At 39.0% G+C, this 14,087-nt stretch overlaps 1 protein-coding gene across 1 annotated transcript in view; it reads left to right on the top strand.

Moving 5' to 3' along the window:
• The window catches only part of LOC132142475 (male-specific lethal 3 homolog), a 162,993-nt gene that overhangs the window by 79,575 nt on the left and 69,331 nt on the right, over nt 1-14,087 (top strand). The window contains exon 9 of the mRNA XM_059552368.1: nt 1,213-1,523. Coding sequence (XP_059408351.1) covers nt 1,213-1,523 — 311 coding nt within the window. The remainder of the gene's footprint in view (nt 1-1,212; nt 1,524-14,087) is intronic.

Here is a 14,087-nt window from a genome sequence, read left to right as displayed (position 1 = left end):
AGCACTTATGCCTTGCTCTTTCACCACATCCACTTTTTGTCAGCACGCATAAAAACTACAACTGTCAAATTGTGATTCATAATGCTCTTTTTGTTTACAACTAGTGCATGCTGATGATGTTTTTATTATTCTATAGTAATGTGCTTCATAACCTATGAGTCAATGGGTGTCATCATCGTACAGTCTGCATTTATGTTGTACCCAAGTTTATCAGTTCCATGTCACACAGTGTGATTTTCAATGATCTTATAGGATTGCTAAAATTGTGAAGTGTGTAGAAGGCTTAATAGATGTCTGGCATTTGCCTTAGCAGCTTATCTGATGTTGCTACTCATTTGTTTGTGCTTGTTCACCAAGATCCAGTCACAGTGTAGCACATTTTTCTCTACACTGGCAGTTAGAGAATGGAATGCCATCTCAACTTTTTTGAGTCATATAAGATAAATGTATGGATGTTTCAAAGGCTGACCTGTAGGTTGTTAATGGCAGTATAACTTTCCACTTGGAAGAATCAATTAAAATTGTTTTTGTTAAACAATATCAGTTATTCGATAAATGTATAAGAATAAATATCATGTATATGTTATATCCTGCTGTTAGAAAGTGTAATATGTATGCCAGTATCCTCATAGTAATTTAACCTATTATTGTTGTAGTCATATGCCATAAGTTAAGGTTCTTGCTTCTGTTACCTTCTCTGTTTTTTCCTCAGCTGTAATTCATGTTGCTCTTTTGGGTGTTTATGCCTTAGAAACTTTGCATTATCACATAAAAATAAACCACACACACACACAGGTTTCCATGTTTTATCCATAGTTTTTATTTTTTTATTCCCTTAACCTGACCCTACATTTAATCCTCACACAAATCCTTCTGTATTTTTTGATTCTCAAACAAACTCCATTCTGTGTAATTTAGAAGCTTGTTTACTCTTGAGGACCAAAAATGTTTCCTATAAGGTCAAATTTACTGATATTAATATCTTTGTGGGAACATTTGCTCTCCAAAATGTAGGGAATACCAGGTACCCAAACCCAAGCCCCCACCCCCCTGCCCCTTTGGAAGTGGGAAATGGGATTCTCAGTACTGCAGACACTAAAGAAAGAATGGTGTTGATATTGCAGGTTTTTTTTTTTTAAGTTTTAGAATCAGTTAAGTTGAAATGTTTGAAATCCAATTTAAGATTGTTAATAATTTTCACTTTTATTAAAGAACTTTCAGAGAACGCTCCCCCAGTCCTTGCCAGAATCCCTCCACCCCCCAGTCCACAGACAGCCAACCAGCTCTGAGTGAATCCTCCAGTGTCCCTGTCATCATGGCAACCCCACCTAAGCGCAGACGCTGTGCCTACCTGGATTCTGATGCCACACAATCTTTGCGTCGCTCAACACGCAATACATCTGGGGGGGAACGGGTGGCAGAGACTGGGGGTGGAGGCAGCAGCAATGCCTCTCCTCAACCAAAGCGAAGGCCTGCTGAGGTGCAGTCACCACTACCCAAGTTCTTCCTCAACCTAGAGAAGAGTGAGTCAAACTTTCTATGTCCTGTTTTATTTCTTAAAACTGTACATGTTGTTTTATTTAAATCTGTTTCTAATATTTAAAAACTGATTATTGGTCTTTATATAAAACTGTTAGATTGTAAGTCTTTTGCAGATCTCATGGTCACAAACTCGCCTGTCTGATAATTAGATAGAAGTTAGCTCTAATACCATTTTGATAGGCCATCCATGCTTGCCATTGTTTAAATAGTAGTCCTGTTTAGTCTCTGGAGTTACCTACTCTCTCTCTCTCTCTCTCTCTCTCTCTATATATATATATATATATATATATATATATATATCCAATAATCAGAGGTTATGACTAGTTCTACCATATAGTACAGCTAGTATATCTAGTAATGAATACGGCACCTTTAGTTTTAGAGCTTAGGTTTGAGGCTTGTGCAGGGCTCTACCTAATTTCTGTGTTTGGAAACGAATGTTGTGAATCAGGAGTTTTTTTCTAATTAACTGACAAAATTCTTAAGTTTTATTTACTTCTTTATTTTATTTATTACACTCCCGCACAACCCAACTTTGTATACAAAACTATCTTATTTATTTATTTTAAATGGATTTATTATTTAAATTCATTTTTATTATTACAAAGAAGCAATACAAATTTATACATTTCCTTATTCATGGACATGATTTTTGGCATTTCATGGGTTCTGTATATGGGAATAATATATATATATATATATATATATAAAAGGCCAGATAATGAATAAATACAGGTGCATCTCAATAAATTAGAATGTCGTGGAAAAGTTCATTTATTTCAGTAATTCAACTCAAATTGTGAAACTTGTGTATTAAATAAATTCAATCAATTCAAGTCTTTGGTTCTTTTAATTATGATTTTGTCTCACATTTAACAAAAACCCACAAATTCATCTCAACAAATTAGAATACTTATTTTTATTGAATTGTTGGCCTTCTGGAAAGTATGTTAATTTACTGTACATGTACTTAATATTTGGTAGGGGCTCCTTTTGCTTTTATTACTGCCTCAATTAAGCTTGGCATGGAGGTGATCAGTTAACGGCCCTGCTGAGGTGGTATGGAAGCCCAGATTTTTTTGACAGTGGCCTTCAGCTCATCTGCATTTTTGGTCTCTCGTTTCTCATTTTCCTCTTAACAATACCCCATAGAGAATCTATGGGTGTCAGGGTTCTGTCACTCCAGTCTAGTGTTATTCATGGTTTTGTGACAGAGCCCTGATATTCTCCTCATGTCATTGTTTTCATGTGAGTGCGCGGCTTAGTTTTTACTGGCTGCGTGCCGTCTCGTGTGAACACGCGGTTTATGAGCTTGCTCATTAGCTGCGTGTTTGTGTCTACTTAAGCACATGGCTAGTGATTGGCCATGTGCTTGTGTTTTTTTGTTTTGTGTGAGCACATGGCTTTTGTGAAGTGAAATTCGGCCAAGTATGGTAACCCATACTCAGAATTTGTGCTCTGCATTTAACCCATCCGAAGTGCACACACACACTGTGAACACACACCCGGAGCAGTGGGCAGCCATTTTTTTTATGCTGCGGCGCCCGGGGAGCAGTTGGGGGTTCGGTGCCTTGCTCAAGGGCACCTCAGTCGTGGTATTGAGGGTGGTGAGAGAACTGTACATGCACTCCCCCCACCCACAATTCCTGCCAGCCCGGGACTCGAACCCACAACCCTTCGATTGGGAGTCCGATTCTCTAACCACCAGGCCACGACTTCCCCCTACTGTCTTAGTTCCTATGTGCCATGTGCTCTCGTCAATTGTCTTGACCCCACCCATCTTGTTACCTGATTATTGATGTAAGTTTCCCCACATGTGTTCCCTCGTTATCCTCCTCATTAGCTCCCCATTTATTGTCCTTGTGTTTGCAGTCTGGTTGCTAGTTCGTCGTCAAACATTTGTCTGTGTACATCGTGTCGTGTCTTGCCTTGCCTTGCCTTGCCTTGCCTTGCCAGTCAAGTTTAGTCTGTTTTCCCCTACGGGGTAGTTTTTGTTGGTTTATTTTATTATTACAACTATTAAAGAACCCTTCTCTCTGCATCATTGAGTCCTCGCCTCATCCCTCTACCCAAACCCTGACAGTACGAACTAGCCAGTATGAGGACTCAGCGGAAGAAGGGTTTGCACCGTCCACCAGCCTCCACTCTCTCCAGCCCCCACTACCAGCGCATGCTCCAGTTTAAGACCTTGATCTCTCTCCATCAACAAGGGACTGGTGTGAGGGATTTTGCCCTGGAGTTCAGTGGTACTGCAGAGGGATTAAAGTTTAATGATGCGGCCCTCAAGGACCTCTTCAATGATGCCCTTGATGAGCCTCTCAGCTGGTGGAGAATGAGGGGGCTGGACCACCTGTCGTTTGGGGAATTTGTGGAGTTCGTGGCACGTTCCCCAGCTAAGGAGGCTGCAGTACTGCCTGTGGTGCCCTTCAAAGCTGCTGTTCCCCCTATGGTGGATAAAGGAGCTGCAGTACCCCCAGAGGTGACTTGTGACATTGCAGAACCCCTAGAGGTGGCCGGAGAGACCGCAGCACCTCACTCTCGTAGGCGGAAGAGGGGAAAGAAGAGGAATGGCTCTGCCCCGCCAATGCCAGAGGTGCCGGATGAGGCTGCAGCGCCCCCAGAGGTGCCGGATGAGGCTGCAGCGCCCCCAGAGGTGCCGGATGAGGCTGCAGCGCCCCCAGAGGTGCCGGATGAGGCTGCAGCGCCCCCAGTAGTGGCCGACGACATTGCACTGCCCCAGTCTCGGAGACGGAGGAGGAGGAGGAGAAAGGCTTCCTCCATCCCTCATGGCCCGGTGGCCATTCAGGAGCCCACTGCTGGCCTGGAGGCCAAACCAGTCATGCCCAAGCCCCTCGCCCTGCCGGCGCCGCCCAAGCGCCTCGCCCTGCCGGCGCCGCCCAAGCTCCCTGCCCTGATGCCGGCTCTGCCCTTGATGAGTGCCTTGCCGGGTTTGCCCTTCCTATCTGCCGGGGTTCCTGTTAGGCTGGATCCTCGCTGGTTCGTCCCTCTGGCTCCGCCCTGGTGGTCTGCTGGGGTTCCTGTTAGACCGGAGCCTCACTGGTCTGTCCCTCCGGCACCGCCCTGGTGGTCCGTCGGGGTTCCTGTTAGGCCAGATCCTCACTGGCTCATCCCTCCGGCTCCACCCTGGCCCACTGCTGGGACTCCTGGACTGCCTGAGCCTCCTTGGCTCAACCATCCCGCCCCTCCCTGGTCCCTTTTAACAGCTGGTTGGGTTTTCCTGCTAGATGACTGGGCTCCCTTCCCTCCCTCCCTCCCCTATTTTGTCTGTTTTTTGATTTCCATGTCTTGTGTTCTGTTTTGTACCATGCTTGTGTTGCCATGCCTGTGCTGTCATGTTCCTGTTTTGTTTTTGGGTGTTCCTCGTTAGGGACGCCAGGTGGCGTCCCTTTTGAGGGGGGCTAGTGTCAGGGTTCTGTCACTCCAGTCTAGTGTTATTCATGGTTTTGTGACAGAGCCCTGATATTCTCCTCATGTCATTGTTTTCATGTGAGTGCGCGGCTTAGTTTTTACTGGCTGCGTGCCGTCTCGTGTGAACACGCGGTTTATGAGCTTGCTCATTAGCTGCGTGTTTGTGTCTACTTAACCCTTTCGAGTCGATTAACGCGGATACGCGTTTTGAGTCATTTTCTCCTGATAACCCCGAAAAGACCTTAAATTACACTTTCAGTTTTAATCGTACAGATAAGAGCAATACATCAATCGAATCTGTAAAGGGTCTACTTTTTTTTGGATACAGACATAATAACAACAAAACTTTGTGCACTTATAAAATAAAGATAACAAACAAGGTGTGCTGTCTGCAGCCTTTGTCTGCGCTTATCTTCATTTACAAACAAGTCATTAAAATGAACTGTAACTCCGTGAATACTCAACGAAAATACATGGGGGAGATATCTATAGAAAGCTTGACATGTCTATATTTAAACTAAACAAGTGCCGCCGAAAACAGATATTCTGTGATAAAGTAATCCATATGAAAACAACGCGATGTCTGTTTTTCAAGTCTCCCTTCATTATATCTAATGTGACCACGCCCCCGCGCTGAACGCGCTATTCAGATTCAAACTGAAGCGCGCGGCTTGAATACGCCCATAACAGAAGAAAAAGCAGCGAGCCTGTTCTTCAAGTGTTTATTTTACTGTTTGCTTCGCGATGAGAGGAATAAGACATAATTCACCCCAAAAAGATGTCATGTGTTTGAGGATTTGAGAAATGGATTTCCTCAGAAAAAAAGAATGCAGCACTTTATTCAGCAGAGATCATAAACATGAGTAAGTCTCTTTTTATTTATTTATATACTTGTACTAGTTTTCACATAACGTGTAAACATTTTACTAGTTAGACTTTTTCCAAATACTTTTTCCAAACTATAATTCCTGACTAAATGTATAGTAATCAAGTGAAACATTATGAAGTTTCAATAACAATATACAATACTATACCATTCAAAAGCTTGATGTAAATAATATAAATGTAACAAATAGATAACTGTCACAAATGTAAAAACATGCTTTTCTTTCAATTTATTCCCCCTAAAAACCCAGAAAAATATTCTCAGCTCTTTTCAACATTAATAATAATGATAATAATAATAACAATAAATGTTGTTTTTGTAGAAAATAAGATTGTTAAAAGGATTCTGAAGGATTGTGTGACTGGAGTAAGGATGCCAAACAATTTGTTTGAAAGTCAGCTTTGATTGTTTCTAATAAACTGTTTAACTGATCCCCCAAGTGGATATTAAATTATGTTGTGGGATAATTAAATATATTCTAAATAAACTACAAACCTAAAATTATATAGATTTATTTTGTTCTTGCATTCTTTCTTGTAACTCCTTCCTCTCAGTGGCACAGATGACTGAATGGCTCATTATGCAGCTCATTATGCAGGCCTTTGTCTTCTCAGGTGTAAATCACAATGATATTCATGGTAGTTGACGCCTACTCGCATATGACTTTCACCAACAAAAAGTGTCTTAGAAAATTTAAATCAATATATTGTTCTCTGTGAGTGAGTAAACAAGATGATTTTCACATCATTTAGAAAGAAAAATTCTAGGCTACAAGCTCCAGTTCTCAAAAATCCCGGGGAACCATTGTTCTTTATGTGTTTTTTTGCCTTATTCAAGTGTTTTAACATTTTTAGTTTTTCACTAACCACGCATAATATTTTTTTTCTCAAAAACACAATCATGTACATACATGCATTTCTTATATTATTATAGCCCAGTTTGTGCTGATTACAGTGAGATTAGACTTTACCCATTTAGATATTTATAAGAAACTGAAAAAAGCACAAATGTCAGGGCATGACAAAACTTCTCCAGGCCCCAAAAATACCCTTTGACTCCAGAGGGTTAAGCACATGGCTAGTGATTGGTTTGCTGGCCATGTGCTTGTGTTTTTTTGTTTTGTGTGAGCACATGGCTTTTGTCTTAGTTCCTATGTGCCATGTGCTCTCGTCAATTGTCTTGACCCCACCCATCTTGTTACCTGATTATTGATGTAAGTTTCCCCACATGTGTTCCCTCGTTATCCTCCTCATTAGCTCCCCATTTATTGTCCTTGTGTTTGCAGTCTGGTTGCTAGTTCGTCGTCAAACATTTGTCTGTGTACATCGTGTCGTGTCTTGCCTTGCCTTGCCTTGCCAGTCAAGTTTAGTCTGTTTTCCCCTACGGGGTAGTTTTTGTTGGTTTATTTTATTATTACAACTATTAAAGAACCCTTCTCTCTGCATCATTGAGTCCTCGCCTCATCCCTCAACCCAAACCCTGACAATGGGGTTCAGGTCTAGTGAGTTTGCTGGCCAGTCAAGCACACCAACACAATGCTCAATTAACCATCTTTTGGTGCTTTTGGCAGTGTGGGCAGGTGCCAAATCCTGCTGGACAATAAAAAAAATAAACATCTACAAAAAGCTGGTCAGCAGAAGGAAGCAAAATTTCTTGGTAAATTGTGTAAGTGACTTTGGTTTTCAAAAAACACAATGGACCAACACCAGCAGATGACATTGCACCCCAAATCATCACAGACTGTGGAAACTTAACAATGGACTTTAAGCAACTTGGGCTATCAGCTTCTCCACCATTCTTCCAAACTCTAGGACCTTGGTTTCCAAATGAAATATAAAACTTGCTCTCATCTGAAAAGAGGACTTTAGACCACTGGGCAACATTCCAGTTCTTCTCCGTAGCCCAGGTAAAACAACTCTGACGTTGTCTGTGGTTCAGCAAATTTCTTGATATCTCTGTGTGAGGTGGCTCTTGATGCCTTGACCCCAGCCTTGGTCCATTCCTTGTGAAGTTCACTCAAATTCTTGAATCGATTTTGCTTAACAATCCTCATATGGCTGCGGTTCTCTTGGTTGGTTGTTCATCTTTTTCTTCCACACTTTTTTCCTTCCACTCAACTTTCTGTTAACATGCTTAGATACAGCACTCTGTGAACAGCCAGCTTCTCTGGCAATGAATGTTCGTGGCTAACCCACCTTGTGAAGGGTGTCAAAGATTTTCTTCTGGACAACTGTCAGATCAGCAGTCTTCTTCTTGATTGTGTAGCCTAGTGAACTTAGAGACCATTTTGAAGGCACAGGAAACCTTTGCAGGTGTCTTGATTGATTAGTTGATCAGCTGATTTGCATGTCACCATATTCTAATTTGTTTGGATTTTTGTTAAATGTGAACCAAAATCATCACAATTAAAAGAACCAAAGACTTAAACTACTTCAGTCTGTGTGCATTAAATTGCACAATACATAATATGTGTAAGAAATAGGCCTAGCCTTTAACATACAAAAATAAACCACCTTTTCAAGCATTTAATTTTTTGATGCCATAATGCATACATGCTTAAATGTAATCTAAACATTCCAAGTTAATATCCTACTTTTTGTACAAAAAAGACGGCATGATTATTGCACAGGTGTAACAATATAGATTGTAACAAAGAAACTGAACAGCACTAAATAGGAAAATAGTGTCAATAAAGCAAAAAGGCAGTTCATCATTGAATTCAAGGATGTCATCATCTGTACAATCTGTATCTGTACAATTAAGTCAATGAAATCGCTGGTAATTAAGTATATTAATGTGTAATGAACAGTTTTGGGCAGTGTTGTAATTTGATTCCTTTTTAGTAACGGAGTAATCTAACGTGTTATAATTTTCAAAATAGTAATTAGAGTATAGTTACAAGCCGAGGTCTCTATACATTACTGCCACATTACATGGCTGACAGAATGCAGTGTTTTATAATCCAGAGATTGTAAAAAAGGATGTAGCACACGCACTGTCAAGTCAAGTGCCAGTGGATTAGAGACCTTCTCCAGTGAGACCCGACACAACAGAGTGCAGTGCGGGGGACAAGACTTGACAGACGAGTGCAGAGACTTGAGTGTGTGCGGGACTCGGGAGAATAAAATGATTCACGGGACTCCAGTAAAATAGAAATATCTAAACATAAAATATCTAAAACAAATAAATTATTCATCTATTGCACAAAAGCAACATTACCGAATATAAATAATAAATGATTAGAAGGCGCAAGTGTATGCAGAGTTTCTATTTAGGCTGTAACGTGTTTGCAGCGTTGAGCAATGCAGTGCTGAAATGTGCGTGCTCACATTTCCTCTCATTATAACACACAAATTGTAGACATTATGAAACATTATGCATATATTTATTGCGTTATAACAAAGATTTGTGAGATTGCATGAATTGAGATCATAGACGGGGTGAACCAACTCCAGGGTAAGGCTAAAAGCAGCCAAATGTATTAACAGGGTGGCCACCACTAATGAAAGCGTGGCCACTCATTTGGCCACCCCACTAAAAACTGAATTTTTTCCCCATTTTTTTTCTTGACAAGAATTTCATTTATTTAGATGCGGAACTGCTGTATGTCTTTGGGGAATGACCACATCAAACGGGAAATTTTTCAGATGCGCACCTGAGCTTAACCTCAGTGTCAGGCTTGAGTCAAACGAGCACGGTAAAGCTACAGCAGCCAAATGAGCTTCAGTAGAAAAACTGTGAACTTCGGTCTGATGATACTATTTGACTATTTGTCAGTAAAAACACACTTCTCTGTCCCATCAGCCATTTTATTGTGCTCACGGCGCACTCTTCAACAGTACGCAGATATGTGGCGTATGCTCTATATCACGTCATCATAAATAACCTGCACAAGAAACTTTGAGCATAGGCTACATATAGTGCTGGGCGGTTTGAACAAAAATTTATATCACGTTTCTTTTCTAAATTATGCCAGTTTCCCGGTTTATGATGTTTTTTTTTTTTTTTTTTCATGCATAATCAGGTGTACAATTCATTTTCTGCTGGTTGATATTCCAAGATGTGCTTTTAGCCCGACAGCACTTGCATAAAATGGTTGTTTGGTCGACATCAGATTTTTGGAAACCAAAAACCCTCCAAACAACAGACCCAGGCTCCTCTTATTGGCACAAGTTCTTCTGTGTCATGTTCTACTAGTTCTGCAGCATCCATCTTCCCTGTAACGCCTGTTTCACACATACTCCGTCTGCAGTGCATATGCAGTCCGCAGCACGGACTCATTTTGCTTTCACACAGGACACGTTTGCAGTACGCTACTGATCCGCGTCTGTTTAGTCCACAAACACAACATTTCTTCATTGTTTTGATTTCATATCATGTAAAAAATATATCTTTTATCACAGAACAGTAACAATCTTTCATAGTTATAGACATTAGTTTAAACTCAATAAATATAAACAATGCATTATTCATGCCTTTTACTTTTAGGTTTGTATAATAAGCTGCTCAAGCAAGCGGCAAAACATTTAAACACAATAATTAGCCTACTTTTCTTGTTAAAATATTTAAAATTAAAACGCCACAGACAGAAACAGTCTTGTGCCTTTTGCATTTAAATATTTATCACAAGCAATCCCACGGGTCTTAATGAGCTTTGTTTTTCTGCCTCCATAAAAGTGAATATATATATATATATATATATATATATATATATATATATATATATATATATATATATATATATATTGTTCTCCTTGTTTATCTAAAAGTGCACTTTTTCTTGTTAAAAACCTAAGCCAAAAAAACCTAGCCAAAAACCCATGTGTTGCGTGTGAAACTGATTTACATTTACATTTATTGTGAAATGACTGCATTTCCGTGTCAATCCATGTTCATTTTTCCCGCGAACAATGTGCTTTCACTTTAAATCAGCGCTTGCACCACAGCAAAAATAGACTCGGTAAGTAAACGATCGATGCACTGCTGCAGACGCACCGCTCCTTGAATGCAGTGATGGACCGCAACCTCATGCAGTGTGAACGCTGGAATCCGTTAACATGGGTGTGTAAAAAAAAATACGCAGCGCATACGCACTGCAGACAGAGTATGTGTGAAACAGGCATTATAACATAACACCAGAGCACTACACGGTTTACCCTCACCACGCCTCGCAGTCACTGCTTAAAAGTGCAACATTGTAAAGGGTCCGTCTGAAACAGTGTCGCGTGGCAAAAAGGTGATTAAAACTGCAAACTGCATGTACTCAGCACACAAGAATGTCTCTCAAATGCATGTCCTATATATTCTGCGATTCGAGATTAGCCTACTATATAAGGCACAAGATATGTATTTTTTATTTATAAATTAGTGCACAAATAAATGTGAGCACAGTGCACTTATACTAGAAAATATGCGAAAATGAAAACATTAAATGCATAAAATAACTCCTTTTATATTCTGCCATTTATGACTGATGACTTCGGCCTTTTTCAAATTTTTATCACTATGCATGCCTGCAGTGTTGGAAAGCAAGCATTTGAGAGTTTCTAGAAGCTGAATAAACAATAAAGCTTTAGTGAGCCCCTTTATTAAAATACCTGGAGGTGAGGAATACTACAAAAATTGTCATATTCACCCAGTATTACTTTATCTAATTTACAAATTTCTCAATTACAAGTAGAAATTAATTGTAGTCAGTTGTGTTATAGGCACTGAAACAGTCCAGTACATTATAATCAAACATATTTTATTATTGAAATAATGAAGATGTCTGTGCCACCCCAGGCTGGTTGCTGTTCCCAACCTGGCCACCCATATGAAAAGCATCTTCGTATTAAACATCATAAACACATCTTTTTTTGGCAAGAATCAGACATGGGTGTCATGTAGGATAAAATACATTTTATTTTATTTTTTAATGGGACATAATTTGTATTTAACAAGATTACAAATTAATAGTAATGTCAGAAATTTATAATTATATAATGTTTCCTTTCCACGATTATTCAAACAGCGAATACATTATAATATAGAGAGTGACGTTATCACTAACATTGATCTATTGTGAGTTTAACCTGTTAGCCAGCACCCCCCATTATGGGACTCACAGCGAAAGTGCTCTAGCTAACTTATAATTGTTTCCTACTTCAGTGTGTTACAAACATAATTTTGGTGTCTTTGGAAAGAAGACACTTTGGGCTTCACTTTTTTATCAACCAGATTTGATAATGCTCAAAAATATTAAAAGTTATAGACACTGAAGTGCCTTGAATTTTTTTTTACAACACTTAAATATTTTTTATTTGATATAAAAATACATTAAATGAGTCCTGGAGCAATCTAGAAAAGTAATTGGTTGAAAGCCACATGTCTCATGAGTTTCTATTTCAAATCTAAATAAGATATCATGAAAAATGAGACTCCTGCAAATATTTTTCTGAGACTATGTCTAGACCCCCCACCCCCCAAATATAAGAAAATATATTTCCCAATAGTATTTAAGGCTTCTACAAATTATTTTGTCAGTAAACATACCACTGCATAGTTTTTTTTTTCAATTATAAAACACTAGACAGAAGCTTAGACATCATATAAGTGATTTATTTGAGCACTAGAAAAATACAATAGGAATAATTTGAGTAAGAAAAATAATAGGAAAAATAAAAAAAGATTTAACTTTGTTTGCCAATTACAGAAAATCCTGAAATTGCTAGAAATGCAGCATTTACAATGAATTACAATGCAAATAAGTGTTGATGTGCTGATGGCCACTTATACAAATGGTAATAACACAAATGTGCCATAAAGTAAATAATCCACTCTCTCTATTCATATAGATGCCGTTCACTTTGATAGCCGTGATCATACAGTAATAGCGAGTTGATTTGGGCTGATTTGCACTCAAACAGATGGTAATCATGCAGATACATTCACATTCAACATAAAACACACTCACATATATACAAAACTGTTGAAAAATAAAACAAAGAAAAAGGCAATCGCTATAAGTTCTGCCTCTATCAGCTGACAGGTGCGTCAGAGCGCGTCACGAGGGAGCGACAAAATTCAAATATACTATCTTTCGCCTATCATTCATTCTTTTTTCCGGTGGATCGTCTCATTCTGTTTGTGACACTGTACGCTGCAAAACCATGCCATTTTTTTACTACCAAGATGCAGTTTCCGACCGGGAGTTATTCCATAACGGACGCAAACAGTTCTGTCGCTGAAGAACTGAAACATAAACAAAGGAATTATGATCCATATTACAATGTTATTGCTTCATTGGACCAAACATGCTCCATGAGATGTCGTTCAGTGGACCCTTACCTTCCTAACTAAACTGGGATTTACAGCTGTGGATGTGTTTATGACTCGTTATTACGATGGAATCTGGTATGTACAGCATTTCTAATGCTCATGTTTTTATGTGTACTACACAAATGTAGTAAATACAGTCTTTATAAGCTTTCCATTGAAAAACAGCGATCTGTTGTTGATGCTTGAGGCTTAGATCTTTATAATGATACATAGTTTGTCAAGATTAAATTTGTCCTGTTTCATTTAATCTATTCGTAAACATTGACACGTGCGAGTTGAGGGGTGTTGAGGTTAACCGGTTAAGTGTACAGTATACTGTCCTGCACATTTTATTTTATAAACATTTTATTTTATTCTACTTTTTACATTTTCTTTATTTTTATCTTTTTCCATACCATATTTATATAAATTTAAAATTTACATTTATGCATTTAGCAGATGCTTTTATCCAAAGCGACTTACAGTGCATTCAGGCTATCAATTTTTACCTATCATGTGTTCCCGGGGAATCGAACCCCCAACCTTGTGCTTGATAGCGCAGTGCTCTACCAATTGAGCTACAGAAACACTATATATATTATATATTTTTTTTTGTTTGTTTTCTTTAATAATTGCACTGTCCATGGAGCTGACCTGACTTACATTCTACTGCTGGTAATATGCTCCATGTATGTGACAAATAAAAATCTTGAATCTTGAAGAATCTTGAACCGCTCTTGTGCTGCAGTTTAGTATATCATCAGCTACTTTTCCCGTGTTCATGTTCTATTTACTACAAACTCAATTTGAAAATGTGTGATCGTTACCTATGATTACAGTAAAGGTATTTCATAAATCATCTCTTATTCCTATTAAACATAGAGTCTTAATTATTGTCCAACTTCCCTTACAAACCCCTTTGGCTTATAGC

The sequence above is a fragment of the Carassius carassius genome, chromosome 6, assembly GCF_963082965.1.
Source record: "Carassius carassius chromosome 6, fCarCar2.1, whole genome shotgun sequence".
NCBI lineage: Eukaryota > Metazoa > Chordata > Actinopteri > Cypriniformes > Cyprinidae > Carassius > Carassius carassius.
This window is presented reverse-complemented; position numbering and strand designations above follow the sequence as displayed.